We start from the raw sequence: 18296 nt of genomic DNA on the forward strand, positions 1-18296 counted from the left end.
CAAGGTACTGTGGGACTGGAATCTGGAACACAAACTTCCAACACCTACAAAATCAGCCCTGCACACTGAGACAATTTGTAGTCTTTGTGGGGAAAAGAAGGTAACTGGTAGCCTCTAAGATGGAAAAATTGAAGTTGAGTAGGTTATAAGGTAAGCACTATGTACACACTTTTTTTTTTGCAGCACTAATGAGGGCTGCAATCACACAGATCTTTCAAGATATATTTTTAGAAATGATGTGACCATGTATCCAAAGCATTAATTTCTTCTCAGATGGCAGGAGAAAGAAAAGGGCTGGAAGTACCTCAGGTAAGGAATTCATAGAGCAGACGGAGTTTCTTTCATGAGCATGCTTTTTTTTTTTTTTTTTTTTTTCTTTCTATCAGACACCTGTGTTTTGCAGAATTACTGGAATATCTGCAGTTCCCCAGATATTAGCAATATTTTATGTCTTGCTGTAAGAGATAGCAAAGCAGCTAGGTAGAACAGCAGTGCAAAACACAGATCCTGGTGAAACTGCGATGAACTCATCTATCTGTGTGATTGAGTAAGCCAGAAAATTAATGAGACCTTTGCAGAGCTCGTGGAATGTGATGAGTTTGGCATTGCACTCAGGTGCAAAAAAGCTAAGAATTCATGTTGGTGTTTCCCAGGATATGTCAATAGAAAGTGCCAGGTGACTGTAAAAGAGATCTGATACATGCACTTTTTATGAACAGAGGTGTACCAAGTCCACCTTTCTCAAATTCTTTATAGAGGAATGGAAGGCCTGTCAGAGGCATAGATTGATCTAGATAACTCTGTGACAAGTGGTAAACTATGTGATAAAATTTTCTATGTGAAGGATGAGTCACTCACTTTCCAGTTAAACAATTTAATTACAATAAATAACAAAAATAAAGCTTGCCTGGTCATCCACAAGGAGTCAGATGTAGGTTTGCAAGTGGTCCTTTTTTTAAATGATATTTACAGATTAATTGTGCTCTGAGCCTAGGGATTCTGCTCCGTAAACCAAGATATCTGCTATGACTGTTCAGCAACAGCTAACCCTAAAAAATGATCACACTTATGAGCATGAAAAAGCATTTAATCTTTTTTAATCTGATATTTATTCAATGATACCAAAATTCCCCAGAGACCTTGATAGGAGGGAGTACTTACTTTTTTTTTTTGGTCCTTTTCAACAACTCTTTTATTATGATAGTAGAAAGTGGCACCTAGTACTGACAGACCTCATATCTGAAGCATATCAGTGCAGCATATATGCTTTGAGGGCAAAGCATATTTTGCTGAACCATTCTCTTGCTTAACACACAACACATTATCACAACCTGTATCCTTCATCACTCATATCTGTCAGCCTGAGTCACGGGGGAAATGCTGGATTATTAGCACTTTTCTTTGGGCATGTGGTACTGACTAACATTCTGTAGCTTTAGGGACGCTCTTTAGCTTTAGACTCTTAAAATGGCAGATACACATGGCTGACCTTTACCTAAAGTGATTGTGGTAAGAAAAATATATTATTTCAATTTTTTTTCTGAGTGAGAAAAAAAAAAAAAAAAGTCCCTCTATTTTGATATCTTTTAAACTTTGATTTTAAAACTTCTGACCCTCTACATGATCATTACTTTTATTGAGGAAGTGTATACATTCTACTGTTCACGTTAATTACTGATAAGGGAGATGTAGGAAAAAGCTCAATGATGAAACACATTTTGCGCGCCTGTTTTTCTTTTACCAAGCCAAGTTCTGCAGAGCTGGCAGCAGCTTCAGAAGGTGCCTTCTGTAATCCACCGCCCTCGTGACAATTTGAAATTCCCTTCTTTCCATCAAAAATAAAATCTCAGCTTCTCATATCTTGTCAAAAATGGGTTTCACAAGCTATGCACCCTGTGTGGCAGGCAGGTACTTAGGGTACTTAGGTGAGAAGCCATGCACAGAACAAGGGGAAAAAAAAGTGGGGATATTTCCTCATTTCTTTAATTATGCTGATCACTATGAAGATAGAAAGAACAGATGCTGTTATAAATATGAGGAAAGGGAAGGAGCGACAGCTTGACTGGATTACAGTCTTGGACCCTAGTCATCTAGTTTGTCATCTTAACTCTCATAACCAGGATTGCCAACTCTTCTTCAGTCATATAATACTTGGCAGTGAGGAAGTGAGGGAGTGAGCGAGAGAGAAATCCTAGCATATTTCCTGCTTCCTAGGATGTCTCCAGCTCTTGAGATAATGCTGTTTAGTTCTTAGTTGGGATGGGTTAACCTTCAGATAGATGGATAGAAATAAAAAATCTTAAATAGTAAGCTTACATTTTTGCAGAAGGCAATTGGTCACATCTGAGATAACAGACATTGTACTGGATATAACAACACATCTGTCTGTCCTTTGTTTAGGAAATGTATTCTGGTATAACTTGCTGCTACTGAAGTCAGCAGCAATTTCCCTAACGTTGCCTGTTATTACTTTTGTAAAAGTTGGGCAAATCACTGGGCCAAAATTATGTATTTCTTGCAGTATGTCAAAACAACGAGCCTGAGAATAAAAATCTGCATAGCCTTAATATTTGCAGAGCAGTAATCAAGTGTGGAGAGCTTTTCCTGGAGTATACAAAGTTTTAGAATTTCTTTAAAAAGGATAAATTGTCCTCTCAGAAGCGGAATAGTAATTTATGTTTTCTTGGGCTGTAATGACAGAAATTGAATAATTTCACTGCAATTTGATTATAATTCAGCACTAATGCAGTCAGTCCTTAGTCTACATTGAGGTCATTTTTATTTAAGCCTCCATTTGAAGAATGATAAATGGACACAGTTAAACAGAACAAACTACTTCTTTTCTCTTTTCACCAACCTGTTCTGTATTCTAATAGGTATTGTCAATGTGTCTCCCTCTCCCTACATTAGTCAGTTCTCGTTTCTTCCAACTTTGCCCATTAGACTTGCCACCTTTGTTCATCTTGTCAAAGAGTCTTTCCAGTTGGCATACCTCCCTCTTAAGATGTACACAGAACTGGAAACAAGCCTCTACCTGTGGCATTTTGAGTGCCCAACAGACTGGAAGCGATTCCTTCAGGAGTTGCTTATACATCTCTATAACGTTTGTTCTTTCCTTTATAATGCCCTATATATTTGTTTTCATTTTCTGATCTACAAAGACCTCCAGATATTTTCCTGCAAAGCTTTCACATGAGTTGCTGCTCATGCTTCTATATGTTTATTTTTATTTGTATCATACTACAGTTGTCCCCACTGAATTTTACTCTCCTGTTTATAACAGAGTTATCAAAAAAATTTTGAATACTAATCTTACCTTTTAATTTATGGCAATTCATCCCCATTTGTGATTGTGTTTTAAATTCAAATGCTATCTATTGTATCATCTAAGTTACTGGTTACAACACTGATCACAGGACCATTTGGGCAGTCAATGATTAACAACTCTGTGAAGAATTTTATTGAACATTTTATTCAACTAGCTTTAAATATTGCTTGAAGTTCAACTTGAGTATATTTTCACCTGCTCTGTACTTTCTTGACATGTTTTTCCACCTATGTGAACCAAAGTCTAGGACCTTGCTGTAAATGTACAGAAGTTACTATTTCTCCTTTATTTGCCTTGTTTCTAAAAGGATATTAGATTGGATTGACCAGGCACTGGTGGTTGTTAACCTATTCAAACAGTAGATTAAACATATATGTATTTTTTAGAAAACTTACTCATTTCTTACACTGATCTGTTGTATGGGAACTGCTGAGTCACGGCCTGAACCTCTGATTGATCACCTGAGGTGAGCCATGAGTTAGCCAGATGAGCACAGGTGAAGGCAATTCACCTGTGCTGCTGGAAGGGGTGGAGCCAGGCTCCAGACCTCCTAGACCTATTTAAGAGCTGGCTACCAGTGGGGAAGGATCTCGTCTGGAGATCCCTCCTTCTGGTGTTTTGTGGGTGCACCAAGCATAAGGGTAAGCCTTCCGTTTATTCTCTTTTGTTATCATAATCTACTTTGCCTAACTCTCTTGCTTATTTTGTGATTGTAGCATCTTAATATCCATTGATTATACATCTGTGAAGATTAATTATATGTGTAATTTCTTTATGAAAGCCAGCTATTTCCATAAACCATATGTAGCATCAGTAAAACCCTAAGATCAAATAAGATGGACTATTCCTGATTAAAATATGTAGAATACAAGTGTATTTATAAAACATATAAAGCACTTTGTTCATTTTATTTAACATTTCTAAAAGAAAAGATCCAGAGGAACTCTTTATTAGGTAGTGTAGTGATAGCCCTACTGTTAATGGCTTTAATCTAAAAAGAGGATAGATTTAGATTTACTTTAGAAAGAAATTCTTCACAATGAGTGTGCTGAGGCACGCTGGCACAGCTGCCCAGAGAAGTGGTGCCCCATTCCTGGAGGTGCTCAAGGCCAGGTTGGATGGAGCCCTGGGAAGCCTGAGCTGGGGGGAAGAGCAGCCCTTCCCATGGCTTGGGGTTGGTGCTGGGTGGGCTGTATGATCCCTTCCAACCCAAACTATTCTGTAGTTCTATGAAGTCAAAGCTTTTGTTTAAAAAATAAATAAATAAACAGAGGGAAAGGAAAGGAAAAGGAGAAAAAAAAAGAAAAAAAAAAAAACAACTTCTCTAGCACTTGTTATTATTGAGAAAAATGAAATGTAACCTCACCTAAGAGTATTGCCTGAAAGATCAGGACAAGGAAGATGAATAAAATGAAACTTAAAGAAATTGGCATGAAAATTAAGATAATGAGGTGATAGACTTGCTATCTTTTAAGTGCACAGAGAGGTTGAATAATACTCAAATGCACTGTTAAGCCCAAACATACTGTTTTAGGTTAACGGTGTGAAGAAAGTCTGGACCATATATAACAGACAGATAATATGTACAGAACAATTAAGGAGGAAGTAATGTGGTATTGATCACAGTCCAGTGAATCTAACTCAATCTTTCTTAAAGACATGAATATTAAAGGGAATAAAAATCTATTAGACTATAACGGTAACAGACCAAGGAGAAATCAGGAGCATGAGCTGATGATGGAGGAAAAATCATGTCAGATAAACTTGATTAATATTTTGGCGATTGAATTACAGATGGCTGCAATGGAACAGATGTAATTTGTATGGTTGCCAGATCCTGCTCCTATTTATACAGACAAAAATCCCAACTGGCTCAGATGGCATCCATTGGATTCCTGCCAATTGAACTTAAGAGAGCAGTGAACACATCTCTGGCTTTCACTGAAACTTTATCATCGTAAATAGTCATTCAAATATGACTACGTGTATTGGTATACTTTGGTAAATTTATTCCTCAAAGAAAGGGATTAAATATAGGATTCTAGAGGAAATGGAAAATTCAGCCATAGATAATCAACACAAGCTTGTGTTACTATTTGAAATCAAAAGACAGAAGACAATCTAAGCGATGCGTTCCCAAAAGATGGTGTGTTTACTGAAGCAGCACGGACAAATATGCTATAACCTCATTTATGCTGCAGGGAGTGCTCCTTTAGAACTGCTCTTTTTTCAGAGTTTTCTCTAATTTTGAAGGAAATCTGCCTGAACACACTACAACAGAGCTACACGATGGCTGGGAACTGCTCCCAACTTCCTGCATTAGCCTGTGCTTCAGTGGAGATGCATTCTGAATCATAAAGTAGTCCAAGACAATTTACTGAATGCCACTGCGTCATGCTTGTATGTGTCCAAAATGCTGTGAGATTTTCTTGTTTGTTTGTTTACTTTGCAATGGCAACTAAGATCCCATAGACAGTATCTGAGATACTGATAAAGTATGCCATCAGATTATGAAGGATATTAAGCTGTGAAGCAGGACAGCAATACTGCGGAAGCTGATCTAAATGAAGTAGATATGAGTTAGAAAGTTGCCTTGGATAAAAAAAAAAATATATTTTTTAATGCTAGGGAATTTTAGGATTATTTTTTAAACAGTGACCTGAAATTGTTTTGAATAATGCTGGCCTTTAGATTCTCTATAGAAAATTCCAATGAATTGCATGAGAGAGCCTTGAGTGTACAAATACAGAGCTCACAGTAACATCCTGGCTCATCGCAACCAGCTATAGCAGAATTCTTTCTGTGCTGGTAAGATTCAATGTTATGAAGTTTGTACAGAGGGATAAGATAATTGGAATTTAATAGAGTACAGCGCAGCAATACATTTTTAAGTATTTTTAGCGCACCATATAACGAGAAAAAGGACAGGAGAGAGAGCTCGCAGATGAAGCTGCATAGCTGGAAGGGGTTATTTGATTACTATGTTACTGTTCACCCTTAGAATATTGCTAATTTGATGTTTACACACCAAGAGGTAATGCCTCAATACAAAGCAATTAACGTAGCAGAAGTGTTTTTCTTAGTCACCTCTGCTCTACTCTGGATGTTTCTTCTTCTCAGTCGGGCACTTACATTTGCACAACACTGAGTGATTAGACAAGCAAAGTTTTAACACAGTAAGTCTTTAATTCAGAGGATTATGTAGTCTTTGTTTCTCACTGTTGGATACACAGTAAATATTGAGCCTACAGACCTACAGAAATGTCAGTGCTAAGGAGAAACAAACGTGTGCCAGGAATGAAGGAAATGGAGGGCTAATGAGGCTTTTGTCAGATGCCTTTCTCTGCTTGTTGCATAGCTTCCATTTTCTAGCTTGCTATTTAGCCTATAAGCCTCAGGGAAACAGATTGTCTCAGAGTCTAAGTTTGTACAGTGCCTTGCTGAGCCTGGGAGCTTTACATTATAGAGTATTTGCTTTATTTATCACTCAGATATAGTGGGATTTGCCTTCTGTGCAGCTTTTCTTTTCCTTCCTGGTCTACAGAAATAACTCAAGCCTATACAGAGGAGAGAGCTAGTTCTTCCAGAGCACAGGGAATCCTAAAGCAAAACTCCTTTGAGCATGCAAAAAAAGAAATGTCCATTGAGGTCACAGAGGACCACATTGTGTCTCATCTATGTGCTTTGTAGCTGTATGTGGAAATGAACTGAGTGCAAAACCTGCAGGTAGCATGCTTGGAAACTCACTATTTTTCATTCTTGGGAAACAAAAGGACTTAATGAACTCAGTGGGAACAAACAATGACAAGGAGGATATGTCATATTCCAGTGCCCAGTCTGAGAGGTAGCACGTTAGCTGCAGGAACCAGCAAGGATGAATGTCTCTTCCCCACTCAGCTCTGGCAATGGAGTTGTTTCACTGCCCAGTCCCTGCTTGGAGGACACAGCTGGTGCATAGGTATTTACAGGAATTTTACAGGAATATATACCTATTTACATAGGTATATACAGGAATTTTGCATTAGCAAATTCTGCCTTAGTTCTTGTCTGGTTCAGCTTGTCGTTTCCTATGTCCAATCTGAAGAGAATTCATGGTAAAGGCCCTGCTATCTTTCAGTGCTGTCCTGGGAGAAGCCCCTTTAAACCTTACCATCTTAAAAGAGTAAGAGAATTTTTTGGAATTGTTCAGAATGTTCCTGTACAGCGTGGTTGTATGCAGCTACAGACCATCTGACCCACTGCTCTTCTTGTTATCTTTCTCCACCATTATTATGTCTTCCATGAATAAGTCCTTAAATATAATTTGAAATGAATTATTAAAATTTGAACATTCAGATGGGAAAGGAGATGAGATGGGAGAAGAAATATTTCCAGGTGTTTTTGCTTTTTTTGTAAGAAAGTGTCTCTGTGAGCATAGCTCTGTATAACACTTATAGGGGGGAAAAAAAAAGGGGGCATCTTTGTAGACTTTGCATGAAATGACTACCATAACGGAGAAAATTTCAAACAGATTACTATACTTCTCTGAATAAATTAATGAGATACAGCTGGAGGTCTGAGATAGATATTTGAACATAAAAACTAGGTATTCTATGGAACTTTACTTGAGTTGATATAAAATTCTTTCTTTCAGATTATTGCGTAAAAGTAAATGTATTTTTCAAGCTGGTTCTAATGATCTGTGTCAGCTGCACTATACTGCAGAAGAAAAGCTTTGTAAGTATTACTTTAGCTGATGAGTAAAGATATCATCCATCAGCTCTGTGAGATGAATACATTCAGCTGGATCAGACAATCCCTTGGAAGACTGCTGAGAAAAGTTAGCGGGGGCCAAGAAGTTGTAGAACATTCTGCATATCAGCCCCATCCCATTATAAACTGACACCTTATCAAGACTGGATTGGCTAGTTGTTATCTGCAAAGACCTTGTAGGTTGGGATGAGCAGTATGCTTAGTTTGCTGGTGGGAAACAGGTATAAAGGATCTGGCTGTTCCCATTTCAAGTTTGGTAAGGCAAGTATCAGTTTGTTGGTTTATGCTTCTACCCTTTGGAACAAAGTTTGTTACTTTAGAACCCCCCATTTTTACTGCTATACTGTAGCAGAACATCAATGTGTTATATCTGCTTCAATTCAGTGTACTGGTGAGTACTTATTTTATAAATATCTTCATTTAGGACTAGAGGGAACTCTTAATCTTTTTGGTGTGTCTTTGCAGATATATTTTCGTAGGCTTGGAAATGATCTCAGAAATCTGGTTTTATGCCTCTTTGTGTTGACTCCAATATAACATTCTTTATATGGACTTTCTATAGGCCACCTGACATACTAGATAATCTAAAGAAATCACCGCTTCAGCTGTATGTGTATATGGGAATGCACTGTTGTTTCTTGTATAAAACAAAAAAAAGGGGGATAGAAGCTGTGAGATTTTTTTCAAACTTATTAACTTATTTAGTGGCTTATTCTGAAGTTAGTTCCCATGGAGGAAAAGACAAGCTGATTTACCTGAACAAAAGATCTCTGTTTAGGTGGTTTACATGGTTGCTGTAGCTAATCATGTCCCTGGGCACTCAATTTTAAAAATGAACGCTTATGTCAATTTAAGTTGCCATGGAAATCCTCACAGCATGAACCTTCTCAGTGAAGACCTTATGGCAGAGAACAAATTATATCTATGATTTCCCTAACAACATCATATAGCATTGTAAAAAGTTTTTTTGCATACCTTTAAAACACACATTCAATAACTACTCTTCTCCAGTTCTAGCATACTTTTCCTAACCTTTCTTCTTCAAGTTAAGTAAATGAATGTAATTTTCTAATAGTGCATGTTCACTTGAAGAAATGATGTAAGAAACTGAAGAAATTATTAAGTCCTCATGCCCTAAAGTATTTTCGAAGTCATTCTTTCTTTTTATTATTAATTTATTATTATAAATCTCTGTATGTTGAGCTTTTAAAAATTCAAGGGTGGGATTAACTATTGGCATTTTAATTCATTTGAATTCCAGTAGTTGCAGTCCACTCTCAGTAAGTATGAACTTCGCAAGCATAGGATCAAATAATAATAATAATAAAGGGAAAATACAAATGATCTTTCAGTTTATAATTCTATAACTTTTTTTGTTGTTTAGGTTATTGAGGTAAGTTTAGAGATTACTTTGCAGTCCGTTTAAATTTTACTTGAATTCTAAAATAATGAGAGAGAAGTTAATAGATTAAAGATGTTCTTGTTTCCCTCCTGCACTTTCTTCTGTGTGTGTCAGGATGTTCACATTTCAGTGAACAACTAGAAGCTGCTTCTTTTCAAAGGATGAAACTGCTGATTTGTGAATTACTGGCTTTTCTGTGAAGCCAATTTCAGCTGTAACAAGAGTGTTAAATCATCAAAAGTATTAATTATCGTGAATAAGATATGCTATTTGAAGTTATAATGTGTATCCTGTGTCAAGCAGCCCTTATATGCCAGTGCATTGTGGAATGAAAGGCCAGTAGAACTCTGTTACAGTGCTATGAGACTGGGGTAATTCCATTAGCTACGTGTTCATACAAATGCAACTGAGAAAGGTATTTGTCCCAGTATAGATGGGTAAGGAAATAAATAAAATGATTTTGATACGAAATGTTAAGAATTAGGTGGATGGTTGGACTTGGATGATCTTGGAGGCCTTTTCCAAACTTGGTAATTCCACGATTTTGTATGGAAAATACATTCATTGACAGAAAGCCCAGGATGTATAAATTTACCCATAAAAAGCTTTTGCCAAGCATTTTTTTACTGTTTTGATGTGTCTCTTTTTAAGCAAGAAGAATTTAGCATCTTCTACAAAGACTGTGATTTGTTTTCTTTTCCCTAGCAAGCAACTTCAAGATGACCATGCACGTGAATCATATAAACTGCATTCATCTCTATCCAGCTCCCACGGGACTGTTGTTGGTGTTATGAAAGTAGTGTTTGTGCCTGACTTGGTGCCAGCTGTAGCAAAGGCCAGCCTCTAATAGAGGTGGGGTTGGCAGTAATGTGGATATTAAAGCACACGAATGAGCAAGGAGTTCAGTTTGCCACCCGATAGCTCCCCCTGTAGTAGATAAAAGGAGTACTTCATTCTCTGGAGCTTTCAATCCATCTCTCCATTCACTAAACTTCCTTTTAAATTGAGTCTATTTAGCTTCCCCTGCCAGACACTCTGGCACAGTTCCTCAGGCACTTAAATATCATTGCGGGTTTGGGTTTCTGAGCCTACATCTTATTTCCCTCTGAGGGGGAGGAAGCTTTGCAAGTGGAGTTAATTTTGCTATAGAGGAAATAAATGCCATGAAACCTTTCTATTAGATTAAAAAACAGATAATAAAAAAAACAACCTCTGGCCCTTCACTTGGTGTGTCTGTGAGCTGCAGAGCCCTAGCAGCAGGGAGGCTGTGAAAAGGCTGGTTTAGGTGGAGCTTCTTACAGAGCTGGCTTTGGCTTCCAGTGAAGCCCAGGGTAGTTCCTTCCTCTTCTAAAATCTCTTGCTTTTTCTGTTCTCCAGCAGCATGTATGGAGTGCATCCAACCCACAGAGAGCGCAGATGCAGCTGCTCCATAAAAGCTTCTGAAATATCCTGTGTCTGACATAAATAAAAGTGACCTTTAGTATCAATCTCCATCTCTGTCTGCCAATAATTGGCTAGCCATTTTCTAAAACAGCAAGCATACACAGCATGCTTGGCACAAATTTCACCAGAAAAGAAAGGGTTTCATAATTCTTTATGCCTTCTGAGTATCTTTATGCAGTATATAGATGTTCGCATACAAATCCCCATGTGGCTATATATGTATACACACATATGTACAGTGTGCAATGGTATTTTTCACACAGCAAAGCAACACTTGCAGTATTTTAGTGTACCAGCCTGATTCTATTAACATACTGGAATAAATCAGGGCAGATGCACCTAAATTGGCCAATATGTAAATAGTGGCAAACTGCTTTCAGTGAAGAGTTGGGTGTAGATTGCCTAGCTAATCCAGAGGATGGAAGAAAGAGCTTTAGACAGTTGAACAGTGCCATCCATCTTGGAATAGAAGCCAGGAAATTGGTTAATTTTCATTTTGAACTCCACGTCCGAAAGGATAAGGCAGTCAAATTTTAGCGCTAGCATGCAGCTTTCTGTTTTGATTTAAAAATAAAGCTAATCTAATAGTTTGTGAATGAAAAAAAAATTAAATTAGAAATAAATTCTTGTCACTGCAGTTTGTAATATTTATGTAAATCACTACAGGATTTACTGGGTGAGTTCTAGTAGCTGAAAATATTATTTGGATATTAAAAATATAGTCTAGGAGCTACATATGTCTTCTGTGAAATGCTTATGGCAATTTCATTTCCTATGATTCCATATTTATTAAATATCGCTTTTGTTCTTGAGGTATGTGATCTCTGCTGTCTGAATTGAAAGCATGTCTGGAAGGGACTCATACAGTATTCTTGCTTTGTTTTTTATCTTTACATAAAATAGCTTTGATTTCATTGCTTTTTGCATCATTGAGTGCTTTTGATTATCTGCATTTTTAAAGCGAGTTACTCTTACATCACACTGCAGGTTCACTATTGTTAGTGTGTTGGGGGTCCTTGATTAGCTGCTAGCAAGTTCTTTTCTTCTGCTTCCACTTCTGTGCTGTGGTTGGAGAGTCAGTGACCCTGATAAGAAATGTTGGGAATTCCGTGTGATATTCTGGCATGTGTGCTTGCTCTGAATGTGTCTCTCATACGTTCACAATGTCATACAAAAGTTTCATTTGCTATTTACCACTCTTCTCCTGAAGAGAATAGCAAGGTACTATCCTATATGGGAACCTCTGCATTTAATGGTGTTTTTTTTTTTTTTGCCATTCTCCAATAAAACATACAGAGTAGGAACTGTAAGTGTTTATGGTCAGTATCGAGAAGCAGTCATTAACTCTTAACATTTTTCCCAGATTGTTGTAAACCATGTTGAGCTATCTGTGATCTGACAAGCTGCTGATTATTTTTCCCATGCCCAAATGTGATTTTCAGCTTCTTTTTGTAATGTATGCCAAGACAGCTCGGATCACGCGTATTCAGCCAAATAATTGTCACTCAAACAATGGCTTTGTAACGATACGTGCTTTTTGTCAGCATTAGTTTTTGTTTTATAGAGTAACATTTTCTGTAATTCTCTCAGGGGACTAGGAATTATCCTTAAGCTTGCTAGCAATACTGGGTGCTCCTTTTGTGGCTCAATTTGTCTTACTGTAGATAATGCAGAGATTCCCAAATAGTGTAGCCTATGGTGGGGATGTTCCTGCAGGTCAGCGAAGATGCGGTTTTGACATCCCCAGGCTCCCCAAGGAGGTGGTTGAATTACTATCCCTGGATGTGTTTAAAAACCTTTTGGATGTGGCGCTCAGTGACATGACCTAACAGAGGGCTGTTAAAGTTGGGTAGTATGGTTAGTCATGGTTGGACTTGATGATCTTTAAGGTCTTTTCCAACCTGAGTGATTCTATGATTCCCACTCACAGAGACTGAAGGGTCCCTGCAGCTTCTTTTCCTGAGACTATTGGGTAAAGTGAAGTGATAGATATCTTGCAGTTTTGCAAGAAGAGAATGAACTTTGCTCAGCTCTTGGAAAAAGTAGAAACCAATTCCTGTCAGCCCTCCCCAGTGGAGGTGGGTCTCTGCAATGTTCAGATCTTCAAGCATGTCAAGATGCAATGTAATTGAATTACTTGTTTAAAGATCATGGAGGTATATTTAACCTAAATCAACAGCAGTTTAGAAATAATTGTCCATAGGATTCACAGATTTGCTAACAGGGAAACTGTCTGCAGAAGTGAATCTGATTTGCCCAATGGCTTGGCCATTTCAGTGGTTGTTTCTGCAAAGGTGCTGAATAGGAGCTGTTTGATATATATTGATTTGATATATATTTTCCCCTTAGCTTTCAAGATTTAATCAAAATTTCAGTAACAATAAAAGGGAGAGTTTTTATGCACTTACAGAGTTTCTGAACAATCACTGATAATATAACTGTCTGGAGCCAGACAGTGCTGGCACTTGTAAGTTGAGTGAGGTATTTAATCTGCAAGGTAGATCTTAGCTTTGACTTCTTCATTATTACTTTAAAATTAACAATTTTATTTTGGGTCCAACCAGAAGTTATGCTGCATACTTGGATGCTGAACTATTTATTTTCAATCAGATACAGACCAGGATACAATCATCAGCCTGAAGTGTTCATTAATGTGCACTCTGAATTAACTGAAAATAAAATAAATAAGAAGAATCCCCAACCCACTGAAAAGTCTGCATCACAAGCATAAGCCTTTTTTGTAGGAATTTGTTAAAAAGCTTAGGTATTTTTTCCTACTTACATGCAATGGTGGTGGGAGGATTGCATTTTGCGCATCTGTTCTTTAACATTAATATGTCTGGAGAGCTCAAATCAAAGCAGTACGAATGCTTTTAACGTCAAAATGAAAGTATTATCTTAATGCAAAATCATAGGATTGGCTTATAGGTGTGAGTAAATTCTACATGGGCCTGAAGAAATGGTTTATTACAACACACCTTACAAGTTAAAGGATCCATCTCGTCTTGTTTTCTGCATCTAGTAGTTTGTATTTCAAAGGAGCAAGCAACATCTAAAAATAAAGCAAGAATGGAGGAAGAAGAGTTCCTCTCTTGACTTCTGCAAGCTGAAAATGTATGCATTTTATTTAGTATTTGAAATGTAGCTAGCATTTGACAGTTAACTTGCCTTAATCATTCTGTTAATAAAAATAACTGTACAACCTTGAGCTTTACTGCTGATCACTGCAGTCTGTTTACAGCATGATCCATGAGGATCACTGTTTTCCTGTGTTTTGCTTAACACTGCATTTTTTTACCGGTGCCGATGTATAATGTGACTGTGCTGATGAATGTGTTGTTATTGATCCAAGAGACCTTTAAGATGATCTAGTTCCAACCCCACTGTTGGACAGGGGGACACCTGGCAGGGATACCTCCCTCTAGACCAGGTTGTTCTAAGTCTCATCCCACTTGGCTTTTCATGTTTTTTCTTTTTCCTTACAAAACTTATCAGTTTTCTTGCCGGGTTAAAGGCACTGAACCACCAGTCTCTCTTGACGCTTTGTCCAACAACAGGCAGGTCTGAGCTCTTTGCCTTTTCCCATTTGAGGTAATGAAGAAAGCTCCTGCTGACTTCCAGGCTAGGTGAAATGCAGCCTTGGGTAACTCTATGGATGCTTGCCAGTAGATTCAAACTCTTCTGTGTGTGCTTCTAAGCTTTCACATCAGCACCAGCTTGTGACTGTGGACAGTCCTGAGTGTGTAATAATTAATGAGAAGTAGTGCGCGTATGTGTTTTTTCTGGTCTGTGTGGGCTTTACTGTATGAAATTCTGTTTAGAATGCATATTTGTATAAAGGCATTGCTTCTGAGTTTCAGAGAAATTGTGAGCAACAGATGGACTGTCTATGTGTGAATGTATGTTCAGCTCGTGCCTGCCAAAATGCAATAACAGTGGTAAGATAATTAAGTATGGGATGACACAGTATATGTACAATTCAGATTGAAAATGCGTACCCAAATCAATACGCAAGTGAACTCTGGGGCCAAAGTACCTACTGAACTGACCATACATACCCAGTAATAGTGCCTGACACCTAAAATGTCTCCAGGGATCACATTAGCATCTGGCCCCCCTACTCATAGGTAGAGAAGCATGGGTGCCTCTTTGGGACAGTTTACCATACATAACGTTTTATACATGTGTACACACAAAAACACACATAACATACAGGAAAGGAATAAAGTGCCTGAAAAGTGAATATCAGGAGCCTTCTGGAACTATGTTGAATTCATAAGAAAAGAAGTTGCAGGTTTCTAAATTGCTGTGGAACGAGTAAATAATGAGAACATTGTTATATCCTCATATATGCTTTGGATATTAAATAATTATTGAACTTCAGGAGATGACCCAAAACAACAGAAATAAGTCTCAAAAGAGAAATTAGAAGGCAGAACTCTCCACTCCCAGTACTTAGTATCCAGGCCTTTTTAACAATCTCCTCATGCTGTTTAGATCCTGACTTTTAGTTAAGGATAGCACACTGCTTAAGTAACTGTGTAGATAACAGCAAGCAGTGGCAGAATTGCGGGTGATGGATCTAGCTTAAGGCTCTGGGTCTGGCTTTTACACTTGGCTAAGTTAGAATTCAGGTGTTTGATGTCAATGCTACTGTTGCTTCCCCTTTTTGTAACACCCCTCCTCTTTTTCCCAAGGTATTGAGATCCTCAAGCAGTGGAGCAGATGAAGTTTATTTTTTTTTTTTTATTTTTAAAAGGTATTTTTATCCAAAGCTTTCAGAAGATCTATAACTTATCACAAACAAAAGTGCTCTGAGGGCTAACATATCCAGTTTATCACAAATGGCAAAACTGAGGCAAGGAGATAAAAAGAGCATTCAGTAAGCAGGCACAGCAAGACTTGCACTTGAAAAACTTTTAATTTATTCTAGATAGTATCATTTATATTACTGTATATCTAATCCCATTACTTGGATCTGTTTTCAGTTGCTTTCATGTAAGAAGTATGGCTTTGTTTGTTTTTAACATAATTACTGGTTGAAGATTTTACTGAATTTTTACCTACTTGGGGAAAAAGAAGTTATTATAAGGCATAGCACTTGATTACACTTAATTCCAGTGTAACCATTGTGTTAGATTGTTCGTATTTCCAAGCATTCTGACTAAAAGATGATTAAGATGAGACAAATAGGTTAAAACTTCTTTATCATCAAAGTCAAGTGCTACGTAAACTAGTTATAAGGCTGCTTGCGTTTTGGATCCTGAGCAATATAAAGAGCAACACATTCCTCAGATCTCTTCCAGCAGTACCTGGGAAAACAGAGATAACCCAATGTGTATGGGGGAATAGGGGATGACAAACCATCCACACAAACAACTAATGTGCTTATGCTGCTGAGAAGCAGAGAAATTACAAACAGGTTCTCTTCTGCTTAAACTTGTTCTGTATTGGTATGTCTTGTTATATTTTTGGGAACTACTCTATGTCATCACCCATATAAGCCAAACATCATGACACAGTAGGGAAGAATTTCTCTTCTTACAGATGAACCAAGGGGAAAGGCATACGTTGTGATCTCAATGACATGAGGGTTGAAACAGATAAGCACAGATATTTTTTAACAACGTAAGTAACTGAAATATTTGTGTATAAGAGTATTTGGGTCTTGTGGTCAAGCACTGTCGCATTAGCTTTTTATGCTAGTTTCAGAGATGGCCAGAGATCAGTATCAGTGTACAGTAGCGACACACACAATAACATGTATCTGCTGTAGAAAACTGGTAAATGTCTTAACCCAGAATGATCTGTGCTGGCAAATCTCTGCGCATGCATCATGCCAGGACTTTGAAAACAGTCTCATTCATTGGACTGCAGGATTGGGAACTAAATAAAGTGATTTCAAAGAGGTGGAGGAGGTGAGTGCATACTGGAATCACAGATGTAGAGAGGCTCTACGCAGCTGGACAGTTTCAGATCTTTCAACAACTGTTTCTGGTGTTAGTGATTAGCAAAAATAATCACTACTACTCAATAGTTGGTTTTTGGTTGTTTTTGCTTCTTTTTTTTTTCTTTTTTTTTTTTTTCTGTAAGAAACAAGGCCACTTATAATCATATATCTTTAATCTACTGCACTGCATTACCGGTGAGCATACATCCTTCTTCAGGGTGGGCACTTCATCAGTCTATGTCACTTTTCACAAGATTGGCAAATACTTACCCTTTCTGTTCTCTCTGGAAACTGTTTTCACCAGTTTTTCTTTTACTTACATTTTATGTGTCATTACCATGAAATAGCCCTATGAATCTTACTCCAGGAGGAGAGCTGTGCTCTTGGCCTGGCACCCAAACCATGTTTTTGTTTTTGTTGATCAAGGCTGGTTGGAAGTTTAGAGTATCTGCTATGAGTGTATTCTCACTTTTCTTCATGATCTTTTGCAGGTTGTTTTTTCTTGACAGTGTTTTTATTGTATTTTTCCCCAGCTTAACCATTAGGGGAAAGCTAGATGAATGCCTGGCTTTGTTTGCTCCAGAATAGACTTTTGCCCTAAGGAGTAATGCAGACTATTGCAAATCCTGCAATCTCAGAGGCTGTGTTTCTGCAGGAGACAATGCACAGCTTGGTATGGACTAAATACACAGAATTTATATTGTTGGAGTCTGGGAAATCATTCATCTCTACTCACAAACACTGGGCACGGACAAGAAGGCTATCACCAGCAGTTAGAGTCAGAGTTTTGCCATCCACAGTAACGGTAGATGCACCCTCCTAAAGGGAAAGAACAGATAGTCAGCTTTTAGTTATGTGTTCTGTCATGAGTAAGAAGAAAATTCTGCAGGTAAGTATGGAAATATTTTCCACTGAAAGAGCACTTCTAACTTACTCAGTTTTATGAGGACTAGCTAAATATTCAGCTGATGTTCCCTGTCTGACACTATTAGCATCAATAAAAACATGCTTCATTGTTCATTGTTCCCTATCACAAAGCAGCAACTTATTGCTTGATATCTTGGGGATATGCTGCAACCAATCCAACCCAGAGGTGCAACTCTCTGGAAATTTACAGAGGGAACATTCAGGAGTAATTCAAACTCCTTTTCGACTTTTCTGACTTCCTACTACCTTTTTACATCTTGAAAAGTAGTCCATGAGTCAGCAGGGAGCTGATAGAAATCACTAATGGGAGCTCATCTACACTAGAACACACTTCTCATTATCTTGTCAAGCAGAGGAACCAGATTCCTGCCAGCAACACGGTCTTGATTGCACGGTCTGCTGCCAGCTGCAGTGTAAACAAGTGTATTTCAAGATTGTTATGTCTTTAATTAGTATTCGATGGTCCCCATGAATTTCAGCAGAATGGGAACTGA

General features: G+C 37.8%; 1 protein-coding gene across 1 annotated transcript in view; it reads right to left on the bottom strand.

Annotated features, from left to right (window-relative positions):
• Positions 1-16158: 16158 nt before the first annotated feature.
• The window catches only part of HAAO (3-hydroxyanthranilate 3,4-dioxygenase), a gene marked incomplete at both ends in the record, with an annotated part of 32353 nt that continues 30215 nt past the window's right edge, over positions 16159-18296 (bottom strand). The window contains 2 exons of the mRNA XM_079550743.1: positions 16159-16237; positions 17612-17694. Coding sequence (XP_079406869.1) covers positions 16159-16237; positions 17612-17694 — 162 coding nt within the window. The remainder of the gene's footprint in view (positions 16238-17611; positions 17695-18296) is intronic.

This window comes from Tetrao urogallus, assembly GCF_951394365.1.
Source record: "Tetrao urogallus genome assembly, chromosome: 2".
Classification (NCBI taxonomy): domain Eukaryota; kingdom Metazoa; phylum Chordata; class Aves; order Galliformes; family Phasianidae; genus Tetrao; species Tetrao urogallus.